This window comes from Triturus cristatus, chromosome 7 (genome assembly GCF_964204655.1).
Source record: "Triturus cristatus chromosome 7, aTriCri1.1, whole genome shotgun sequence".
Lineage (NCBI taxonomy): Eukaryota > Metazoa > Chordata > Amphibia > Caudata > Salamandridae > Triturus > Triturus cristatus.
In genome coordinates, this window is record NC_140590.1 from 84,212,192 (window position 1) to 84,236,818 (window position 24,627).

Here is a 24,627-nt window from a genome sequence, read left to right on the forward strand (position 1 = left end):
CTAACAAGCACCCTCAATAAGGACATTCAGTGCGATGTGCTGGCAAAGCTTGAACTCAAACCAGCTCTTCAGTATACGCTTAGTGCCTAGAGGTCAATTTCCCATTCTACCATGGGTGAGAGCCCTGCAACCTTAATGTTTAGGAGAATCATGGGAACCAAATTATGACAATGGACCACTGCGAGACCTATTGACATTGAAACACTCTGCACAACTGATTCATCTTACAAACAAAGGAGAATACCTATTGTGACAGACGCCTCTGTGCTCGGAGTACTGTGTTCAAAACAGGAGACCAAGTTATCATCATGCAGAAATGGAAATGCTCCTTTTAATGCTGACCTGATAAGAGTTGTGACTAGTAAATGACACATGGTGACTGCTCACTGTCATGGAAAGTCTATTACACTATATTCTTTGCATTTCAAGCACCTGCCTCGCCATACACCATCTCCAGATGTCAGGAGTGAGACTTGTCCACCTGGAAATCCAGTGAGCCCAATGACTGTACCAAAGTCTCCGTCACCAATGCCAGTCATGGACACTTCTCTGGTATCGCCGCAGACCAGATCTGAGCAATTTATCTGAGCACCAAAATGACTTATTGAAGAGTTGTAATGTATATATGTATTATATGTACTTTTTATTTAACAAAGGGGAAGCTGTAGTGTCTTGTGAGTTAGTGATGATGGGATCCTTTTTGTTCCTGGCGAACTCCTGAGAACAGTAAAGGTTGGTGCTTAAATGTGGGTGATACAATTCATGATGTAAGTTCAGTTCACAGTTACACGCTGAGGAATAAAGACGTGATTACCAGGCTCCATGTGTGGTGTGATCACTTGCATGTGCCCCGGCTGGGGAGGACGCTACATTGACCTGTTCATCTATGTTATGGACTGTTGCACCATCTTGCCGTTGAGGATTTACCTGTAGGAGTGCAGACAGAAATGGGGTATTCTGAAATAAAGGTGTGTTCCCTACACTTAAGCTGTCAAATAAACCTGCTGGTGGCAGAGTCCAGGGTCTTTGATAAATGTCCCCCAATCCTAGTGCGGGAACAAGGTGGCGGTAATGTGATGTGGGATCAGGCGAAGAAAGTTCAGCCTTAAATCCAGCCCTGTCTGACACTACTGGGATTTGGACTCAGTCAGTGAAACATTGTAAAGGTCGAAGGAATTCAATAGCAATTCTACCTTATGTAACAGTATTTGTGTCTGTAAAAGACACCACCACAAATCTCAACAGGGAAACATCAGCTTTTTATCCATCCCTGAACCCCTTGGCATGTGACCAGCACTGTTCCACTTCGTGGCCTTTTTGGACCCCTGAAACGTTTCTGCCTCTCAGATGGATGGCCGGTGATTTCCAGACACTTCCTGTTCACAGTTGCAGCAACAGAGGCAGGCAGTCTATTACCATAAGCAGATATGTGGAATAAATGAAACTGACATATCTATTCACGCCCAAAACCATACATGCTTTTCCTAAGAATGAACCACCCCTAAATACTAAGAGCTGAATGCTGTGGTTAAAGGTTATAAATACTAAATATTAGATGAAAGCCCCGCCCCCTGTGCACCTCACACTATATACTTCCACCCCATGGGCCCTCACCACACTCTAAGCGCCAGAGGACCAGAGCCCAGACGCACTCAGCGCCACCTGCTGTTCCGTAACATGAGGGTCATTCTAGCTGTCGCCTGCATCCTGTCTGCGCTGCTGGCTGAAGGTGAGGCGTCTTCTCTATACCCTGAACCTCTCTGCTCTACAGGCTGAAGATGAGTGTCTCTCCGTCTCTATACCCTGCATCCTCTATGCTCTACAGGCTGAAGATGAGTGTCTCTCCGTCTCTATACCCTGCATCCTCTCTGCTCTATAGGCTGAAGATGAGTGTCTTCTCCGTCTCTATACCCTGTATCCTCTCTGCTCTACAGGCTGAAGATGAGTGTCTCTCCGTCTCTATACCCTGTATCCTCTCTGCTCTACAGGCTGAAGATGAGTGTCTCTCCGTCTCTATACCCTGCATCCTCTATGCTCTACAGGCTGAAGATGAGTGTCTCTCCGTCTCTATAGCCTGCATCCTCTCTGCTCTACAGGCTGAAGATGAGTGTCTCTCCGGCTCTATACCCTGTATCCTCTCTGCTCTACAGGCTGAAGATGAGTGTCTCTCCGTCTCTATACCCTGAACCTCTCTGCTCTACAGGCTGAAGATGAGTGTCTCTCCGTCTCTATACCCTGTATCCTCTCTGCTCTACAGGCTGAAGATGAGTGTCTTTCCGTCTCTATACCCTGCATCCTCTATGTTCTACAGGCTGTTGTATACTAGGCTAGGGGCGTAAAACAGGCCCCCCGCAGCCCCCGCGGTGCGGGGGGCCCCGAGCTGCAGGGGGCCCCCTCAGCACCGTACTCAGGCCTGAGAGCTCCATCTTAAATACTGAGTGGGGGCCCCTTCAAGTACCTTGAAGGGGCCCCTCAACTTCCGTTACGCCAGTGCTAGGCGCGGAGGCCACTTTGAGGCAGCCGTGCGTAATATAATTCCCCCCCCCCCCCCTATAACGTAACATAACCCTTCTGTTGCTGATGTGCTGCGGCGTCTGTAGTGTTGCTCGGGAGTTTTTCGAAGCAGGTCTATGCACTGTTCACTGCCCCGGCCCAGCAGTCTCGCCCGTGATTGGTGCCTTAGGGAAACGGTGAGAGTACGAGCACTTGACCCACTGAGCACACCCGTTCCTGTGGAGGAGCGCTAGCTCTGCCCAAGGCCTCCTCCGCCGCACGAGACGTACAGTGCTCCGGGAGTCACCCCATAGCGCTCAGAACCCCTAAAGGACCAATGCGAGCTGTCTAAGAACCGCAATACATACAACATCTCATCTTCAAAGAACAGAGGGTGGTTGGGAGTTTGTCCTCATTCAGTTCCTGGCCTCTCTGCTGAGACTACCTGAAGGGGCTAGTCCAGTGGTATTGCCATGGTTGCTTTTAGCGTGATGGTTGCACTCGTACCCTGAAACAGAGGTGTCGTGTCACGACCCACTCATTTGACAGGGGTGAGTTCGCGAGAGGTGACTAGATCTGCGACCCTGCGTCATTGTGAGGGCCTGGAGTGATCTATAATCCAGGGCGTTCATTTAAATGGCAAACTAGGACAGGCAGGGGAGTGACAAATGGACAAAGACGTGACTGCATGTATTCTTTGCCTGCACACAGGGACCAAGATTCACAAAGCTTCTTCTGCGAGTTGGTGTGACAGTATACTCCTGACTTACTCCTGAATTTCAGGAGTACGCCCGGAGTACTCCAAGAGTACAATCACAGCAAAGGCTTTGTGAATCCGTCCCTTTTGCTTTAAGGTGTTGGTCCCTGTCATTCGTAGCCTCTGTCTACAACCCGTGACTATACCCGTCCCGCCCCTTCGGTAATCCCAGCTCGTGACCCCCTCCGACTGCCATTGTGATCTTGGGGCAGGTAAAGATTTCAACATGCCTCCTAATCCAGATGTGTACATTGCCATTCGAAGTGTGTGAATCTCAATCTAAGCCACAAAAACGTGGTTACTCGGCTTTCTCAGAGGCAGTGGACATGTGGATTGAGGGTGGAGGGTGGGGAAGGGAGGGACCCTGTCGAAGGATTTCATGTTATGGTAGTGATTCTGAACGGCTGAGTTGACTTTCCATTCCAGTGGTTTGCCCGAGGGTCACCCGTGCCCCGTTCTCTCTTGTGCCTCAGATCCTAGAATGCCACTGGGCAGCGCCTCTATTAGAGACATCAATGCTGTCGGTACTGGGCATCTATGGCACCACATGGTGGGCCCCTGGTCAATCCCTGTCTCCATAAGAAGCCTTAAGGGCGGATTGCTCCAGTTTCTTTTCAGGATCAGGTCTCTATCTCTAAAGAGTGGATATGATGCGGAACACAACAGCCTACTCTCATGCCAGGAGACCCCTCGCTGCCTTTCTACGGCTTGAAGCGAGGGTGCATGTGCTTGGCAAGCTCGGCGATGACGTCGGCAGCCCTGCCTGCCTGCCGCATTCTGGCCTGTCAAAGCATGGCTGAACAAGCTTTGGCATGGCCAATAGGTCTCGCCTTTGGGACCTTACAAGTGTTTAGTTGTCCAGCACAATATACTTGGTGCAACAACATCAACTGTTGAATGGCTAAACACTTATAAGGACCCAAAAGTGAGACCTATTGGCTATGCCAATGCTTGTTTTAGTAGATAGGGATTTGTTTCATAAACCATGGATGGTTGAATGGGAACACCCAAACACCACTTGTGGAATGCACCCTTGGCGCTAAGTAATTCAAAACAGCGCTAGGCGCTCCTTTGCACTACTGTCAAGTGAATTTTCAGTGCAAAATACGTTTTGTGTTGGATAGTAAACTGAAATAAAAAAGATTTCCCATTGATTCGCATCACATGGCACAAAATCTTAGTAAATATACCCCACAGTGTGCCAGCGCAAGGAGGCAGCAGAAATGCACCATATCTGTGTAGATATGATGCATTTCCACTGTTTCTCTTTCACACTACAGAGAGCAGCAACTTTGCTTGCTGCCCCGCGCTCCATGAAACATTAGTGAACCCGCCCCTAAGTTCATGAGTTCATGTCCAGGTTAGATCACCTCAGCCTTCCTCCTTTCTGAGGTGGGAAAAAACTCTTTTTACAGTGCTTAGAACGCAGCATATTCAAGTTCCGGGATTTCCTTTCGCACAATAACCACTCCAACGCTGAATGTTAGGGTGAAAGGCCACTTATTAGGACAGGGTTGACAATAATATTTAACCAAAAGCATCAATAACTTATCAACAAACCCAAATGTCATGTCTTTCATCCATCATCCATTCCCACACTCCAGTTATTCTCTCCCGCTTCACTCAGCGATCTCCTCCCTTATTCCATTCGCTTCCACACTTATCTTTCAACCTCCTCCAGCATCTCCAGCCATCGCACTCTTGCATCCCTCACCCCCATCATGCACCTGAATGCCCCTCCCCGGGGGGGTAAGTATGCCCGTCATAGACTCCCCACCCCTCCACAGTACTGCCAACCAGGGAACCCCCATAGGGCGGTTACCTGCCCAATCCGCGTTCAGTGCACCTTTCGCTCTCAAAACCGGCGGCACCAAATGGACTCGTTCCACAATTTACTGATGACATCTCTCATTTCCATCATGTAATATGCATTTCCTATGTGCGAAAGGTGCACCCCATCATCGCGAAAAAGCAATGGTTCTTCCAGCCGCAATCCCACGTGTGCAATTACCTTGATCCCTGCGCTCCAACAAAAAACTCTCATTGCGCGGTTCAATTTCCTTCGCGCTTTTTCAACTGCAGTTCGCTTTAGAGCTCCCCTCCAGATTCTTCTTGGTACAAACTCTGTCTAAACAATACATGAGCTCGTAAAATTGCTCTTCATGGCCTCCAAGTCACGTTGCATCACATGTAACAGGGACACACCAGACTGCTTTATTAAGTCATTTTCTCCCAGATCAATCACCAACATGTCCGGGCAACCTCTTTGGGCCACCTTCTTTGTAAGCCAGGGCAACAACGCCCCCCAGCGCATCCCACTCTTCCCCCACCAGTGTACCTCGTGGTGGCTGCTGCGCAGGCCCAGGCTATGGCCGTATACCTGCCAGTCTGCGCACTTCAATGCCCAATGTACAAACGAGTGCCCGACTGTTAGAAATGGGATTTCCGGCTGGCTAGGGCTTGCACCAAAGCCAGGCAGAAACCACCACTCTAGTCAGGGCTGGGGAGTTACACGCCAAAGATAACCCCTGCTCACCCCCTTGGTAGCTTGGCACGAGCAGTCAGGCTTATCCCGGAGGCAATGTGTAAAGCGTTTGCGCGCGCACCCAGCAACAACACCCAAGGCCCACCACAAAAGAAACTCCACACAAGGTATTATATAAAAATAGCCTTTGTATTATACCAAAACACGTTAGATAAAAACACACACTTTACAATGTGCCAACAGGCACGGGCAGAATTTACAGGGGACTATTTACATGGGACAAGGCCTCATGGACCACTGTCAGGAATAAGCACTTTGTAAAAATATCACTTTAGAACATAGCACATATAATCACTGTAGCACCAATTAGAAAATGTAGCGCACAACCAGTAACCACTGGTAAATGTTAAGTACCACCTACGCAACCCTAACCACCTTAGGAGAATACTGCGCAGGGGACCAGGACCTCACTAGCACCACCTGTACTAGGAGAAAAACAACCACCTAAGTATCACAATACCTGTAGGGGTATAAGCACATTACACATGATGCATAAAAACACATTCAGAGGTGCAGGAAAACACAATTGCGCCCAACCCACATAAGTCACCACCTGTGACTGTCCCTAGGCCAACTGGCCTTGTTGGGGCTAGGACGCCCTGTGTCCCAGTGTCAGGGGCCTAAACGGAGCAGCTGCCCACGAAGTGCTGGGCAGCTGTAGAACAATGATGGGGCCACCGCTGGAACCTTGCAGGCTCTGGCCAACTGACTGTCTCCTGAGCCCCTCTGGGCTATAAACAATGGACTGGCCCCATAGAGGCTCGCTGGGCTCAAACACCCAGAAATGCCCCCTAGAGCCTCCGTGGCTCTGAACAACACTGGGGGCAAGGTGGGAGTGGCCCGCTGCCTTCTGGGGCCGCTCTACCACTGAACAACTGGTGCCCCCCTGAGCCTCGTGGGCTCACAGACAAACAATGTCCCGGTCACGTGGGAGCGCACTAGCGCTCTGAAATGAACAATGTGGGGCGCGTTGGAGCCCTCTCTAGGCTCTTAGACAACGAAGATTGGCCCCGTAACGTTGGAGCCTTCTCGGGGCTCTTTAAACAAATAATTTGCCCCCAACGTTGGAGAGCCGGGCGAGGCTCTAAACAACAATGTCCCTGCACGTTGGAGCGACCCTGCCTATCAGGCGGGGGCCGCTCAAGGAGTAGGCCGGTCCGGGACCGGCACCCACAGCACACGCATGGAGTCCCCCAGCCCTTCACACTTACCGGGCTGCTCTCCGGGGACTCCCGCGTCGTCTCCGCTCTCCGCTGTGGCCGGTAGCCCTCCGGCGGGGCAGCAGCACCGCTGCTGCTCGCAGACTCGCTCGCTCTTCTTCTCTCGGGGAAGCGCGGGGTAGGCTCCCGTCCGCTTCCCTCAATCAGAGCGCGGCTTCCTCCATCGAGCCCCCGGTCACGTGGGTACACTCCCTCGTGCTGGGCCAATCCCAGCGCGGCAGAGAAATGACGTCGCAGAGACTCCGGGCCTGCGGCGGTGATTACCTTCCTTCACACCGAAGCGCGGGGTCGGCTCCCGCCTTTGTTTTAGGGTCAAAACACGATAACATAAGCGGGGTGGGCACCCGCCAACGAGCACAACAATGCGGGGTGGGCACCCGCTATTAATCCCGGGCAAAGCGGGGGAATCCCTACATCGGGGTTCCCTCCTAGGTTATCGTAGAGCCGCGCTGCTGGCCACAGATGCTGACGCTTCTCAGCAAATTAGTATGGCGCTCCCCAGGCGCTTTGAGCAAGGTCCAGCAACAGAGTCCTGGCAAAGTTCAGGAAGGTAGGCAGGGGGGCAAGGCTGGGCCAGGGGCCAGCTCACTGGGCCCTCCAGGCAGGAAGGCAGTCCCAAGTGGCGGTTCCTCCTGGCCTCCAGCAGCAGCAGCAGCCCCCCTCAGATAGCATCCTGGAAGAGAACATTTTACTTGGGGTCACAGCCCCTTCTTATACACAGGTTTACCTTTGTTTCAAGGTGCAGGGGAGGGGCAGACCAGTTACAACTGGTTCCTGAGCACTTTGTTTTGCTCAGCCCCTCTCCCTATTCAGAGAGCAGGCCAGGGTCATCAGTCGCACCACAGGGGGCGGAGCCAGCATTGTGTGGGGAAAGCCCAGCCCTATTCAGGTCCTAGGTGTACTCCTCCCACCCATCTGGCTGCTGATCTCCCCATTCACCACTGGGTGACTCCTCCTGAGACTGGGGATTCCCTAGCCCATCACATGACCTCAGCCAGCCAATCACACGCCAGGCAGTCACTGCACATGTATGCCAGTGTCTAGAAGTGGCACTTCCCCACTAGCTACATAGACACCGCACACATCATCGTGCAGCATTTAGTCACACGAGTCTGCACATACCAAACTCGGCCCTGCACTCCCCATGCATCAGGAACCACCAGGGACACATACATTCCCCCATGCATTTCTATGGGACGGCAGGCCAACCTCACTACACGTACGCACTTTACCCTGGGACACAGCGGTAAAGTGCGCAGAAACCAAAAATCACTACCACCAGGTCACCAGTAAAAGCAAAAAGTTTAGGGGTGAACCTGCCAGAAGGGCCAAGTCCAACACAACCCCCTTCCAGCCAAAACGCAGGGTAGACCAATCACCACCATGATGGTCTTCCCTGCTTGGGGCGATAAAACACGGACGCAGGCCCGCAACGGCAGGGACACTCTCCGGTTTTATGCCACTCTGAATTCACGTGGTTCCCTCTGAAAAAACTCGGCGGACTAACTGGGCTACCCCACTGGTACTCCTCAGCTGTCCGCGGCCAGGACCAGGCCCTAGGCCACCCAGATACCACTGGTCCTTGCCTAACCACAGAGTGGGGGGTAGTAACCCCTGGCACATAGCAACCATTCTCCACTCTACCCCTCATCAGGGCAGTTCTAAACTGCCACTGATCCTCCAGCCTAGGGTCTCTACCCTCAAGATGACCAAAAGTCACGGGTGAGGCTCTCCTCCCCCTACCTCTTCTTCTAGGGTTCCGTCTTCTCTTCCTCCGAGAGGCACCCTCATAACGCAATTCACCCACCAGCTCAGGACCTCTTCCTGAGAACTGGTCTCCCAACCTAGGGTTTAACCCCTCAGGTTGCACCGGGGTCAGAGGCGAGGACTCCCTCCCTCTGCACCCCCTTCCAGAGTCCTGCTCCCTACCAACTGGGGCGGTACCTCTGAAAGACGAACCGGTCAGGACACTGGTTACAGTCGTCCTACCCTTCAGGTCAGGCTGATCCTGAACCTGGCCTCCCAACCTCTGGTCTAGAACCTTTGGTGGAATAATTGCCTGGCGCTCCAGACCTTCTGGAGATTCACACGCCATCCCCCTGAGGCTGACACATGACCCATGTGTCGTGTGACTGTCTGCCTGGCGCAGATCTCCCGTCCCCCGTCCACCTGACAGTGCGTAAAGATCCCCCAGAACAGAAGTGTCGCCACCCGGGTCCCCCCAAGAAGATCTACCCCAACTGGGTAGTCCCTGGTCCACTGGTGCATCCACTGGGAAACTCATCCCCCAATCACTCCTCATGCTGGACTCCTGTACCCTCCCTACGGGAGCTGTACTGCCAGACTCTAGAACCACAGGAGTTCTGTTTACAGGCGCTCCAGGTCCTCTACTCACTAGGAGATCTTCCTCAAATGGACTAACAGGACAGCCTAGGTCCCCAACCTGGTGTTCCCTCAAGAAATGTCAAGACTTTGGCCACCACTACGACCATAGCGATATGCAACTCGTGGGCAAAACAAATTAAGTATCCGTGTAGAACACGGAGGTGTTTGGCACCCAAAATCCTGTTGAAAAAATGCATAACTATGATAAGAAACTCAGGTGAGGAAAATGGCCGCGCAGATGGGCACCGATCTAAAGCAGGTCGGCGTTCTAGTGTTTTCCCTCACGCGACAGTTGGGAAGCTCAAGGTGCGCGTTCCACAAGGGAACTGCGCACTTCAACTGTAGTCTTCTGGGAGTGTGTAGCGTCTCCGTGTGGCGCAGAACTTGTTTATGTGTTTACCTCAGAAAAACAATTATACCTCAATTTTTGATTCATTTACGCATGCGCAACGTGGGATTCAACTTCTCTGACAAGAAAATACCGAAGAAAGAGAAACTTGTGCAGCGCTTTAGACTTCATGTTCCAGTTAGCGGTATTGTTCCAAACTTCCTAGAATACCTAAGGTAATCTCTTTTTGTAGCGCTTCATGTTCCAGATAACATTGTGGTGAATTCCCATCCTCACTGAGTACCAGCGTTAACGAAGATATGATATAAAACTTTCTTGCCAGAAGCATATGGGTCAGAGACTTTAAGCATACTCAAGTTTTCAAGTTTATTTCGAGCATTTGAAGAACCTGGTGGGTTTCGTCATTCATTCCCAGAATAAAGTTACAGACAGTTGGATTATTAAGCTACTACATGTAGCGAAGGTAATTAGGAGGGGGCTAACTAAAATAGCACATATTCAGAGTGACTTAGTTTTAGGATTGTATTTACAAGAGCTGTTGTTTTTTTTCCCCCCAAATGTAGATGCAGAATTAACCCAAAAAATAAACACCAAAGAGAGAAGCTACAGCCTGGGGTTGACAGGGTAAATTTTAGTGTTGTTGGTGACACATCGAGCATAGGAAAGGTGTAGGCAGCATTTACATGTGTATCTTTAAAATCCAGGTGCTGTAGAAGATCCACCCAGACGACCGTGTGAAGAACCAGCAACTTCCTGGGCTGTCTCTCTTGTTTTCTTATCCACTTCCCCTTTCCCCCCTGCTTTAGTCACTACCTCGAGTTGTTCTCAGGTGGCGCCTGAGGTGGCGGGGCGTTGGGACCATCATCGGCTCCTGTGGATCCTTGGTACTCTGACAGATTGAAGTGCCTTTAATCCACCTGAGTCGATATGGCAGAGGGTTTTGATTTGAAGGCCTTGGCTGGAGTGCTTGAAGGTTTACAAAGCCAATTGACTCAATCAGCTGATGAAAATCGGAGTCTTAGGGATGAGATTAGAAGGTCACAACAGGAGACACATCAAATTAAATTGAAAATGGAAGAGTTCCTTGCTGGAACCACTCCATTACCAGGGTTAGAGACCACCCGTGGGTCGGCGGCAGAGGTGGCTACACAAGTTATCCATTCGGTTGCCCCAATAGTACCTTTAGCTAACCCTGAAAGATTCAATGGGGATCCACACAAAGCACAGATATTCCTGACTCAGTGTTCCTTACACTTTTTGTGTAGATCGGTAGTTTTTAAGGAAGAGCAGGCAAAGGTTGCATTCGTGCTGTCCTACTTGAGTGGTGATGCTGCCGCCTGGTCAATGCCTTTGATCTCTCGTAATGACCCAGCCCTGTACAACTATGAGCTTTTTAAGAAGGAGTTTTTGAGAATTTTTGACCGGAGAACCGCCAACCAAGCTACAGACAACAAACTGCTGGATCTGAAGCAAGGGAGTCGTGACTTGGTAGCGTATATCGCACAATTTAACAAACTGATTGTGGAGACCAACTGGCCAGAGGATAAACGTTCAGCCTTATTCTATCGAGGTCTAAAGGATGAATTAAAGGACGCCCTAGCCCAAATACCTAAGAGACCTCAAGAAATTTCGGAGTTGATTGATCTAGTCCTTCAAATCGATCATCGACTATATGAAAGACGTTCGGAAAAGAAGAAGGAGTTCCGGTCTTTTGTTCCCCGTTTGGATCGCATCAAGACAGACAGTTACAAAACTGATACAGTTAGTGGAGAAGAACCTATGCAGATAGGGTCTACTAGAGGGCCTCTTACCAAGGAAGAGCGAGAAAAAAGACGAACAAAAAATCTGTGCATGTATTGTGGAGATTCTGGACATTTTGTGAAAGACTGCCTCAAAAAACCCAAGACCAACTGGGGGTTAAAAGACAGATCCCATCAGTAGAGGGGGTTGCCCTGGTGGGAAATAAAGATCAGTCAACTCCTGAACACCAACAATTAGTCAATACACTACAATCGTCAGCTCCGCATTTGATAGTGTCATTTACAATTAAGTTTGGACACAAAGATGTTTCTGGGGTGTCAGTCATGATCGATTCTGGAGCCACGGGGAATTTTTGTGACCTGAGCTATGCTAAAGAAATAGGAGTAAGAGCAATCAAAAAGAAGAATTTTGAAGTGGTCAAGGCAGTAGATGGTTCAAACCTCACTTCAGGCCCTATTACAGATGAAACAGAAACGTTAGAGTTAGTTGGGTTGCAGAGTCATCGAGAATATATTAGATTCAATCTCATAGATGCTCCACAATTTCAACTGATACTTGGATTACCATGGTTAACAGAGCACAACCCCACAATAGACTGGGAAAGAAGAACTGTTAAAAGGGAACTCTGAGCATTGTATCAAGAATTGTTTCACAGGAACAAAAGCCAGGTCTGAAGGAACTCCAGCTACGGAATTGGCTCAACTCGCCAATTGCGTATGTGCCTTAAAAACTCAAGAAATCCCGGCAGAATATCAAGATTTGGCAAGTGTATTTGACAAAAGAAATGCAGAGAAGCTTCCGCCACATCGGGAATACGACTGCAAGATCGAGTTAGAACCAGGAGCCACTTTGCCGTGTAGTCGTATCTACGCTCTGACTGAAGCAGAAAATGTCTATCTCAAGGAGTATATAGATGAATATCTGAAGATTGGTTTTATCCGACCTTCCCAATCGCCAGTGTCATCGCCGCTGTTTTTTCGACCCAAAAAGGACGGAACTCTTCTTACCTGTATAGATTATAGAGCGTTAAATCAGGTAACTGTGAAGAACCGATACCCGTTACCTCTTATATCACCTCTTCTGGATCAGGTCAAAAGAGCTAAAGTTTTTACTAAACTTGATTTACGTGGCACTTATCATTTGGTGAGAGTGGCTGAAGGTGATGAGTGGAAAACAGCCTTCAGGACTAAATATGGCCTTTTCGAGTATCAGGTGATGCCATATGGGCTAAGTAATGCCCCTGCGGCTTTTCAACATCTTGTAAACGATGTTCTTCGAGAATTTCTGGATCGTGTAGCAGTGGTTTATATCGATGACATTCTGATTTTCTCGAACAGCATGGAAGACCATGTAAAACATGTGAGAGCAATCTTGCAAAGGCTATTAGAAAATCATCTATTTGTCAAGTTGGAAAAGTGCTCCTTTCATGTTGAGCGTGTGGAGTTCCTCGGTTTCATAATATCAGCTGAAGGAGTTGCTATGGATCCCGCAAAGGTGCAAGTCATTCAAGATTGGTCTTCACCAAAAAATGTGAAGGAAATACAAAGCTTCCTTGGCTTTGGCAATTTTTATCGAAGATGTATTCCAGATTTTTCTGCCAAGGTGTCCCCTATTACTCAGCTTCTGAAGAAAGGGAAGAAATTCGAGTGGTCCAATGAGGCTGAAGAAGCGTTTCAATTCCTTAAAAACACCTTCATTACAGCCCCAATCTTGATGCACCCAGACCCGGAACAGGCCTTCTTTGTGGAAACAGATGCGTCAGACTTCGCTACAGGAGGGATCTTGTCACAAAGGAACAAACTAACGGGACAACTTCATCCAGTGGCATTTAGATCATGAAAACTGACAGAACCTGAAATCAACTATTCAATAGCAGACAAAGAACTGTTGGCCGTAAAAGAAGCCTTCCAGGATTGGCGACACTATTTATTGGGAGCCAAGCACTGCGTGACTGTTTACACAGACCACCGTAATTTACAGTTTTTAAAGTCAGCTAAAACACTTACACCACGGCAATTAAGATGGTCTTTGTACTTTTCAGATTTTAATTTCGTGATCACCTATAAGCCTGGAATAAAAAATGGAAAAGCAGATGCCTTGTCCAGAATGAATGCACCAGAAGAATTGAGAGTCCCTAAGATGGAACCTATCATTCCTTTGAATAAAATTGTAGGAGCAGTCCATCTAGAAGAATTTACCCAGGAAATCCGTGAAAGCAGTCCAGACAGTGTTTGGAAAGATTGGGTTGGAGAGGACAACAAGAAAACAATAACAGGAGGTCTTCCGTATTATAATGGAAAATTGTATCTTCCCACTGAAGACTTGCAGACCAAGGCTCTGAAGGAATGTCATGATGATCGTTTGGCGTGCCACAAAGGCGTTAAGAAAACTCTGGAGTTGTGTGAGAGAAGTTTTTGGTGGCCTGGCATGGCAGCTCAAGTGGGACAGTACGTTTCAACTTGTGAGATTTGTATAAAAGGGAAGCCCAGTAGACAGGCTCCACAGGGGTTATTGCAACCCCTGCCTAATGCACCTTACCCTTGGCACACTGTGTCTTTAGACCTGATAGTAGATTTACCAGCTAGTCAGGGTTATACAATCATATTGGTGTTAGTGGATTCATTTTCCAAAATGGGCCATTTCATTCCGTTAAAGAAAATACCTACAGCCCCACAACTAGTTCAGATATTTAATCAACACATAGTTCGGGCACATGGAATTCCACAAATAATCATTTCAGATAGAGGAACTCAATTCATTTCAAAATTCTGGAAAACCTTTATGCACAGTTTAGGGATTGACACACGTTATTCCACCAGTTATCATCCTGAAACCGATGGGCAGACTGAGAGAGTCAATCAGGAGTTGGAACAATACCTGCGACTTTATTTGTTGGATCAGGATGGGAACTGGTCGGATCTCTTGTGGACTGCTGAGTTCGCTTACAATAATGCAGTGCATAGCTCGACAGGGTATTCACCGTTCTATGTGAACTCAGGAAGACATCCACATTTAATGGTGGGAAAACTCGATGAGACAGTGCCAGCAGTCACAGTGATGATGAAGGAGTTGAAGAACTCATATAAAAGGGCACAAGCAAATTTACTCAAGGCAAAAGAGTCCTACAAAAGACAGGCTGACAAGAAGAGACGGGTGGGCACCCAGTTTGTGGTGGGAGATCAAGTCTGGTTATCCACTAAACATTTGAGACTAAAAGGGAACAGGAAGTTTCAGCTGAGATTCCTCGGTCCTTTCAAGGTCCAAAAGATTATTAACCCAGTAGTGGTGAGGTTACAATTGCCTAAACAGTTAAAGATCCATCCAGCCTTTCATATATCATTACTAAAAAAAAATCCTCCCAATGCAAGATTGAAACCAAACCCAACCGCAGTTAGAGTTGAGTCAGGAGATGAATTTGAAGTGAGCAGAATTTTAGACTCAAAAATCTCCAGAAATAAATTGTGTTACTTGGTTGATTGGAAAGGGTTTGGGCCTGAGGAGAGATCGTGGGAGCCTTATTCAAATGTGCATGCACCCAAGTTAATCAGGAATTTCCATAAAATCTATCCCACTAAACCAAAATTGGGGAAGCCCCTTTTGGAGGGAGGTACTGTCAAGACTTTGGCCACCACTACGACCATAGCGATATGCAACTCGTGGGCAAAACAAATTAAGTATCCGTGTAGAACACGGAGGTGTTTGGCACCCAAAATCCTGTTGAAAAAATGCATAACTATGATAAGAAACTCAGGTGAGGAAAATGGCCGCGCAGATGGGCACCGATCTAAAGCAGGTCGGCGGTCTAGTGTTTTCCCTCACGCAACAGTTGGGAAGCTCAAGGTGCGCGTTCCACAAGGGAACTGCGCACTTCAACTGTAGTCTTCTGGGAGTGTGTAGCGTCTCCGTGTGGCGCAGAACTTGTTTATGTGTTTACCTCAGAAAAACAATTATACCTCAATTTTTGATTCATTTACGCATGCGCAACGTGGGATTGAACTTCTCTGACAAGAAAATACCGAAGAAAGAGAAACTTGTGCAGCGCTTTAGACTTCATGTTCCAGTTAGCGGTATTGTTCCAAACTTCCTAGAATACCTAAGGTAATCTCTTTTTGTAGCGCTTCATGTTCCAGATAACATTGTGGTGAATTCCCATCCTCACTGAGTACCAGCGTTAACGAAGATATGATATAAAACTTTCTTGCCAGAAGCATATGGGTCAGAGACTTTAAGCATACTCAAGTTTTCAAGTTTATTTCGAGCATTTGAAGAACCTGGTGGGTTTCGTAATTCATTCCCAGAATAAAGTTACAGACAGTTGGATTAATAAGCTACTACATGTAGCGAAGGTAATTAGGAGGGGGCTAACTAAAATAGCACATATTCAGAGTGACTTAGTTTTAGGATTGTATTTACAAGAGCTGTTGTTTTTTTTTCCCCCAAATGTAGATGCAGAATTAACCCAAAAAATAAACACCAAAGAGAGAAGCTACAGCCTGGGGTTGACAGGGTAAATTTTAGTGTTGTTGGTGACACATTGAGCATAGGAAAGGTGTAGGCAGCATTTACATGTGTATCTTTAAAATCCAGGTGCTGTAGAAGATCCACCCAGACGACCGTGTGAAGAAGCAGCAACTTCCTGGGCTGTCTCTCTTGTTTTCTTATCCACTTCCCCTTTCCCCCCTGCTTTAGTCACTACCTCGAGTTGTTCTCAGGTGGCGCCTGAGGTGGCGGGGCGTTGGGACCATCATCGGATCCTGTGGATCCTTGGTACTCTGACAAGAAACCACCCAAGTCCTGAGGCAGGGCTTCGTGTGTCTGGGGACCCTCAGTCACCCTCTCACTCCTACTCCACTGAGCCAGGCAGTGAGCCCCTACACCCTCATCGCTATCCTGGGACCTAGCTGGGCTACACTAAGCCTCTTCCACCACGCTGGGCTGGAAGATACCTAAACCACTACTTTTGGAGTCACTCCCTAATGACTCTAGAGAACCTCTAGCACTTTCCCAGCGCTTTGCTTCATCCGCAAGCTCAAATGGCCCAGACAATTCACACCCCAACAGGTGTTGGCGGAACCCTGGCACACAACAACTGAGCAGGTGTTCTTTGAGAACCAGATCACACAGTTTATCAAAATCTGATTCTGCGGGATCTCTTATCCATTCAAACAGTGCATCCTCACATTTATCCACAAACTCCTCCCAAGACTGGTGAGACAGTTTCCTACTGCCCCTGAATTTTAACCTTAACTCCTCCTCCTGGGGAACAGGTACCAGACTGGGGGAACTGGGACTGGGATTTCCTACACAGAAATCTATATAGCTGCCACCACTGGAATCAACCCTCCCTGGGGAGCCCAGAAAACTAAGACTGCGCGCAGGGGATAGTCTACCCTCCAGAGCTGATTTCTACCTGGTGAAGGCCTTCTCAGCCTCCTCTATCCTCTCCTGCGCTAAGACCCTCTCGGTCTCAAACTTTTTCTCCTCCACATTCAGCTGCGCCATCTCCTTGGCATGCTCTAACCTGAGCTTCTCAATGGCCAGCTGATGCTCCCTTTCTTCCCTCCTATCTACCCACTCCTCTGGGGACAGGGAAAGGGATGGGGTGCTGCTCCTGACACTGGACCCAGCAAGGGACTCCCTATCTATGGAGTCTTCACTATCTACTGGCGTCCCTGACAGGTCACTTTCTTCCTCCTCTTCAGATTCCTCAGGGCTCCCCTCAGACCCACCACCCTCTTGGCGTGTGGCCCGGGCCCTATCTTCCTCACTGCGCTCACGTTCCCATTCATCCTTTTGCCATAGGATCAGGTTGTCCCTCAGTTTGGACTGGGTGTCTGACTCACCCACCTCTATGTCTCTCTCTTCACAGAACCTGACCAACTCTAACATACTGTATCTAAACAGACCACAGAAATTAAAAGCTGGCTCCATTTTGGCGGACGTTCTTGAGAAAAGATTACACAGGGAACCTATGGGTCTGAGCTTAACACAGGAGTACACAATTCACAAAGGATTCAGCAAGCTCTCTATCCCAGAGAACTCACACTCACTGTCTAGTGCCACACACCATTCATCCACACACAACCCCCCCCTCGGACTGGTAAGGCAGTTTCTACCACCCCTGATTCCTCAACCAGACCACACGTGACACAGGTACCAAACTCTAGGCGCAGGGCGGGGGACAAATGTACTGGACACAATTACACAATGATACCTTCAGGAGAAGAAATAATGGAACTTCAAAAACAATAATCCCCAAAATGTGATTATCTAAAATGCAGAGTTTTGTACTGCAGCCAGTCGCTGCTGCGGTACAGCGCAAACGCAAGTCCTAATCCCACCGCTGATCACCAATGTTAGAAATGGCCAAAGCCAGGCAGAAACCACCACTCTAGTCAGGGCTGGGGAGTTACACGCCAAAGACAACCCCTGCTCACCCCCTTGGTAGCTTGGCACGAGCAGTCAGGCTTACCCCGGAGGCAATGTGTAAAGCGTTTGTGCGCGCACCCAGCAACAACACCCAAGGCCCACCACAAAAGAAACTCCACACAAGGTATTATATAAAAATAGCCTTTGTATTATACCAAAACACACTAGATGAAAACACACACTTTACAATGTGCCAACAGGCACGGGCAGAATTTACAGGGGACTATTTACATGGGACAGGGCCTCATGGACCACTGTCAGGAATAAGCACTTTGTAGAAATATCACTTTAGAACATAGCACATATAATCACTGTAGCACCAATTAGAAAATGTAGCGCACAACCAGTAACCACTGGTAAATGTTAAGTACCACCTACGCAACCCTAACCACCTTAGGAGAATATTGCGCAGGGGACCAGGACCTCACTAGCACCACCTGTACTAGGAGAAAAACAACCACCTAAGTATCACAATACCTGTAGGGGTATAAGCACATTACACATGATGCATAAAAACACATTCAGAGGTGCAGGAAAACACAATTGCACCCAACCCACATAAGTCACCACCTGTGACTGTCCCTAGGCCAACTGGCCTTGTTGGGGCTAGGATGCCCTGTGTCCCAGTGTCAGGGGCCTAAACGGAGCAGCTGCCCACGAAGTGCTGGGCAGCTGTAGAACAATGATGGGGCCAACGCTGGAACCTTGCAGGCTCTGGCCAACTGACTGTCCCCTGAGCCCCTCTGGGCTATAAACAAAGGACTGGCCCCTTGGAGCCTCGCTGGGCTCAAACACCCAGAAATGCCCCCTAGAGCCTCCGTGGCTCTGAACAACACTGGGGGCAAGGTGGGAGTGGCCCGCTGCCTTCTGGGGCCGCTCTACCACTGAACAACTGGTGCCCCCCTGAGCCTCGTGGGCTCACAGACAAACAATGTCCCAGTCACGTGGGAGCGCACTAGCGCTCTGAAATGAACAATGTGGGGCGCGTTGGAGCCCTCTCTAGGCACTTAGACAACGAAGATTGCCCCGTAACGTTGGAGCCTTCTCGGGGCCCTTTAAACACATAATTTGCCCCCAACGTTGGAGAGCCGGGCAAGGCTCTAAACAACAATGTCCCTGCACGTTGGAGCGACCCCGCCTATCAGGCGGGGGCCGCTCAAGGAGTAGGCCGGTCCGGGACCGGCACCCACAGCACACGCACGGAGTCCCCCTGCCCTTCACACTTACCAGGCTGCTCTCCGGGGACTCCCGCGTCGTCTCTGCTCTCCGCTGTGGCCGGTAGCCCTCCGGCGGGGCAGCAGCGCCGCTGCTGCTCGCAGACTCGCTCGCTCTTCTTCTCTCGGGGAAGCACGGGGTAGGCTCCCGTCCGCTTCCCTCAATCTGAGCGCGGCTTCCTCCATCGAGCCCCCGGTCACGTGGGTACACTCACTCGTGCTGGGCCAATCCCAGCGCGGCGGAGAGATGACGTCGCAGAGACTCGGGGACTGCGGCGGTGATTACCTTCCTTCACACCGACGCGCGGGGTGGGCTCCCACCTTCGTTTTAGGGTCAAAATACGATAACATAAGCGGAGTGGGCACCCGCCAATGAGCAAAACAATGCGGGGTGGGCACCCGCTATGAATCCCGGGCAAAGCGGGGGAATCCCTACGTCGGGGTTCCCTCCTAGGTTATCGTAGCGCCGCGCTGCTGGCCACAGATGCTGGCGCTTCTCAGCAAATTAGTATGGCGCTCCCCAGGCGCTTTCAGCAAGGTCCAGCAACAGAGTCCTGGCAAAGTTCAGGAAGGTAGGCAGGGGGGCAAGGCTGGGCCAGGGGCCAGCTCACTGGGCCCTCCAGGCAGGAAGGCAGTCCCAAGTGGCGGTTCCTCCTGGCCTCCAGCAGCAGCAGCAGCCCCCCTCAGATAGGATCCTGGAAGAGAACATTTTACTTGGGGTCACAGCCCCTTCTTATACACAGGTTTACCTTTGTTTCAAGGTGCAGGGGAGGGGCGGACCAGTTACAACTGGTTCCTGAGCACTTTGTTTTGCTCAGCCCCTCTCCCTATTCAGAGAGCAGGCCAGGGTCATCAGTCGCACCACAGGGGGCAGAGCCAGCATTGTGTGGGGAAAGCCCAGCCCTATTCAGGTCCTAGGTGTACTCCTCCCACCCATCTGGCTGCTGATCTCACCATTCACCACTGGGTGACTCCTCCTGAGACTGGGGATTCCCTAGCCCATCACATGACCTCAGCCAGCCAATCACGCGCCAGGCAGTCACTGCACATTTATGCCAGCGTCTAGAAGTGGCACTTCCCCACTAGCTACATAGACACCGCACACATCATCGCGCAGCATTTAATCAAACGAGTCTGCACATACCAAACTCGGCCCTGCACTCCCCACGCATCAGGAACCTCCAGGGACACATACATTCCCCCATGCATTCCTATGGGAGGGCAGGCCAACCTCACTACACGTACGCACTTTACCCTGGGACACAGCGGTAAAGTGCGCAGAAACCAAAAATCACTACCACCAGGTCACCAGTAAAAGCAAAAAGTTTAGGGGTGAACCTGCCAGAAGGGCCAAGTCCAACACCGACAATCCAGGTAACCGTCTTGGCTTCCGGGCCCCCAACGCAACCTATGAAGAAATACAAACTGCCCCACAAATACAACAAAACCTTCACTGGTGCCTCCCACCATCCAATCTGGACTTATTTTCGCCCATAGCACTCGCAGCAGCGAGATCTCCACCGCCCAATCTGCCGTATCTTATCCCAGGACTATCCCATGCGCGCCGCCGCGCCAATGTGAAAGGAATGCGTACCATACCTAGCGGGATCCCTGCCAAAACGCCTCAAGCTATTCGCAACACCGTCAGCAACTGATACGCCGTCACACGCTTCTGCGAAATATGACAAAAAATATCACCAGATACACTCCGGGCCTGCTGACAAAAACCTCTCCACACTATCACCGGGCACGCCCCCCGCATCCCTGGTCAGTTTTAGAACGACCCAACCAAATCCCCAAACGCGTCTTATCCAGTCGCACATCATCATTCACTCTCCCCTCTCTCCCTCGGGCACCCAACAATTCTGACACCCGGAAAGCACCAAAGAACATCCATATCATACATAAATGGAACAAAGCAACCTCGTGCTCATTATAACAACATTGCGGCAACTACGCAAACAAAAGATCAAACATAATCGCTTCCCTAGGCGCCTCACCCCCCCCTTCACTCCACTCCTGACCCCAACCTTTCAACGTCCAGCTCAACAACTCGCTCTTGACTGGATCATAACCCGTGTACAACGTGCTGTAAAAAGAAATTCCTGCCAATTTCCCCCAATCGTCGTCTGGGACAACCCCCTGTCAATCCAATCCAAAACAAAACGTAGAGCTCCCTGTTCACAGTCCTGCCATGACATGCGCCACGTCTCACTGGTCCATCCCTGAAACGCTCCGAATTCAGATCACGCCAATCTGTAAGTGTGCCTCGTAGATTCAGCTACGGATTTCTCGACGAGGCCCAACACTCTCACTCCCCCGAAGCCCAGATGCCATCCAGCACCTTGGTCTTGCAAGCATCCACTCCGGGCACCAGGCGTCTGAAACGTTGCCACTGCGAATGAGACAATGCATCCGCCACATCATTGTTTGCTCCTGGGACATGTTGCCGTGAAACAGTCACAGGCATTGCAACATAAAACTTTGCAACAAGCGCAGCACCCGCAGGTCTCTTGCTTTCTGGTTATTCACCAAGTCCACTGGCCACATGGAACAATACTGACCTGTCCTGGAACTCCGCGTCCCACACCTCTAACGCGACCAACAGTGGGAAAAATTCTAAAAAAATCAATACTCCTGCCCTGTTTCAACCAATGTGCTGGCCACTGCTCTGTGCACCACCTCCCGTCCTAGAAGATCCCAAAACTGGAAGCCCCTGCGGCGTCAGAGAAAAGTTGCACCTGCCAAACTATCTTGTTATCCACAAAGTCCAGTGACACACCATTGAAGTCCGACAAAAACATCTGCCACACCCGAAGGTAAGCCCTGACCCCCAACGAGATCCGGACCCTGTGAAGTCCTCCCAGCACGCACCACCCTGCACGCAAAGTTCAGGAAACACAGGAGTCGCTGCACTGACCAAAAATTGATATTTTTCTCACCAATCATGTGCAGCAGGAAAGCCTGCATGTCTGTCACCTTCTGTTCTGGTAATCTGGCCACTCACGCAACCAAATCCAACTCAATGCCCAAAAATGTCAAACTGCAGCTGGGCCCAGCTGTTTTCTCAGGAGTCAATGGAACCCCGAAACCATGCGCCAGAACCTGAAAGTGTCAAAGAGCTCTCTTGCACTCACCAGACTGAGCTCTCCCGACGAACAGAAAATCGTCCAAGTAATGGGATACCGCACGATGACCACTCCTGTCTGTGAATGCCTACTGGAAAAAAGAGCTGAACGCCCCAATTAACGCGCAGGAAATGGCCCAACCCATGTGCAAAACCTCGTCAACAAAGATGGCACCCTCGAACTGCATCCCCAGTAACGAGAAGTCTGCTGGGTTTATGGGAAGAAGGCGAAAGGCCGACTTTATGTCACACTTTGCCAATTCTGCGCCCTGCCCGCACACGTGCACCAAACTGATCGCATCGTCAACAGAAGCGTATAAAACTCGGGAATCCTCCTCAGCAATGTAATCATTCACAGACCTCCCCTCCGGCCAGGACAAATGATGGTTCAGCATGAACTCCCCGGCTCCTTCTTGGGCACCACTCCCAAAGGTGATATGATCAGGTCAGGGACAAGCCAGTGGTCAAAGGGGCCAACTATCCTGCCTTCCACCACCTCATTCTGCAACTTAGCCTCAACAACACTTTGCAATTCTTTTGCAGACCTCAAATTCTCTGCCCATCTTTGCTCCCGGGAGCCCTGGTAACCCACCCGAAAACCCTCTGTGAAACCCCAATGGATCCTCAGCATGGCCTCTCTGTCAGGATATCGTGAGAGCCTCGGACCCATGGCCCCAACCCTAACCGGTGTAGGAGGCCTTAGGCCCAGCTTGCCCCCATCCCTTGGTAACTCGCCACTGCTCTGAGGGTGTGGCCAACATGAAACATTGTTTGAGAAGGTGGCGTCCGCTGAAATGCCAGAAACCGGTCCTAGGAAGCTTGTTTTCGGTCCAGGGAAGGCATGGCTTGGCAGTTCGGGCTGGACTGTTCCCATGAGGCACAGGGTCAGACTGATTTGCATATGGCCATGTCTGAACTGGGGTGACAGAGTGGGCTAAAGAACGGTGATGGATCAAACCCAGATCTGTTGACTGGGTGTGAGTGTTTGATTGGTTCTGATGCTCCGTCCATCACCACCCCCTTTTGTACCGCTTTGTCCGCCACACTTGGAGCACTCGTACTTAAATTTGCAGGGGTGCTGTGTGCAGAAACCCTTGTTGAAGTTCCAACATGCACCTGTACTAAACCCGTGGGCTTGGGCGACTGGCCTGTTGACCCAGAGTAATTGCTCTGACCTCCTGCTCCGGTGTACAAGCTCTGCCTTCTCACCCCTGTCTGGGCGGGACGCGATTGAAAAGGCTGGTAAGTGACTGGCAAGCCACTGGCCGTGTGTGTGGATGCCAACGACTGTGTGGAGGACATCCACTGCATCCAGAGCTCTTGATCAACTTCCCCCATGGCTTATCTGGATTAACACTAATCCTGGCCCTAAAATCCTTGTCGTAACTGAGCCAAGCGAAACCCCCGAAATGCATCTGAGCCTTTCGAATGATGTACATATATTTAAGCAACGCGATTGCCCGATCCAAATGTTTCTCACAATATATAGTCGCAAGATCAAAAATGCAGAAGTCCAGTTCTCCATGTTAACCGGCACCCGCGAGCGCCTCGTCAATTCCCATTTCTCTTCCTTAGAGCCCTCCTTGGCCTGTATCTCCCTATGCAAGAGCTTGAATACATCCACATATTCGTGTTTCCAAATCCTGGACTTAGTTTTTTCCAACAAATGTGACCCCAGTGCCATTGCCAACCCCATATACGGTAATTTCTTACGGTGTTTGTCCTCTCCCTTGTCATCCTTCCCCTCCTGGTCGTCAGTCTTGTCCGTCTGGATGCCTGTGCCTACCAATTACTTGCCACCACCCACCGACTCTACTGCCGCTTTAGCAGGCGCATCTGGGTCCCTCACTGACCCCTCCCCCACACCCACTGACCAGCAGGCTTTTTTCCACCCCCCTTTAGGGCCATCATCCCATGCGACCCACCAAGCACCCTCACCTGATAGATTCGGAGGCACCTCCCGGTCCTCTCCTCGGGCGTTAACCGTCTTCTGGTTCGCCTTCTTGGTCCCACTGGTGCCGGCCTGTGCAGTCTGTAAAACACTAAGCCTTCCTGTTTCCGCCTTTGGCCTCCCCCAATCCCCACTATCGTGCACTTCACCCTCTTCCAGATCATCACTCTCCTCATCATAATCCAGTTGTTCCTCTTGCTCAACCTCAACCGGTACTTCCAGCACCTCATGCACCACTCTCTTCAGACCTTTTCCTTTCACACCAGACACAAAATCACACTCCGGCGCCGTTGATGTCCCACTCTCGGTGAAGGGCAGGCCGCCACGGACACCCCTGCAGCGTCCACCCAGTGTCAAGGAGCCGTCCTGCGCCCCGCCGGCCCACCCATGCCTCTA

The 24,627-nt window shown here is 50.2% G+C and overlaps 1 protein-coding gene across 1 annotated transcript in view; it reads left to right on the plus strand.

Moving 5' to 3' along the window:
- The first annotated feature begins 1,602 nt into the window (after positions 1-1,602).
- The window catches only part of LOC146808882 (phospholipase A2 inhibitor and Ly6/PLAUR domain-containing protein-like), a 228,810-nt gene continuing 205,785 nt past the window's right edge, over positions 1,603-24,627 (plus strand). The window contains exon 1 of the mRNA XM_085615693.1: positions 1,603-1,729. Within this exon, the coding sequence (XP_085471819.1) occupies positions 1,603-1,729 (127 nt within the window). The remainder of the gene's footprint in view (positions 1,730-24,627) is intronic.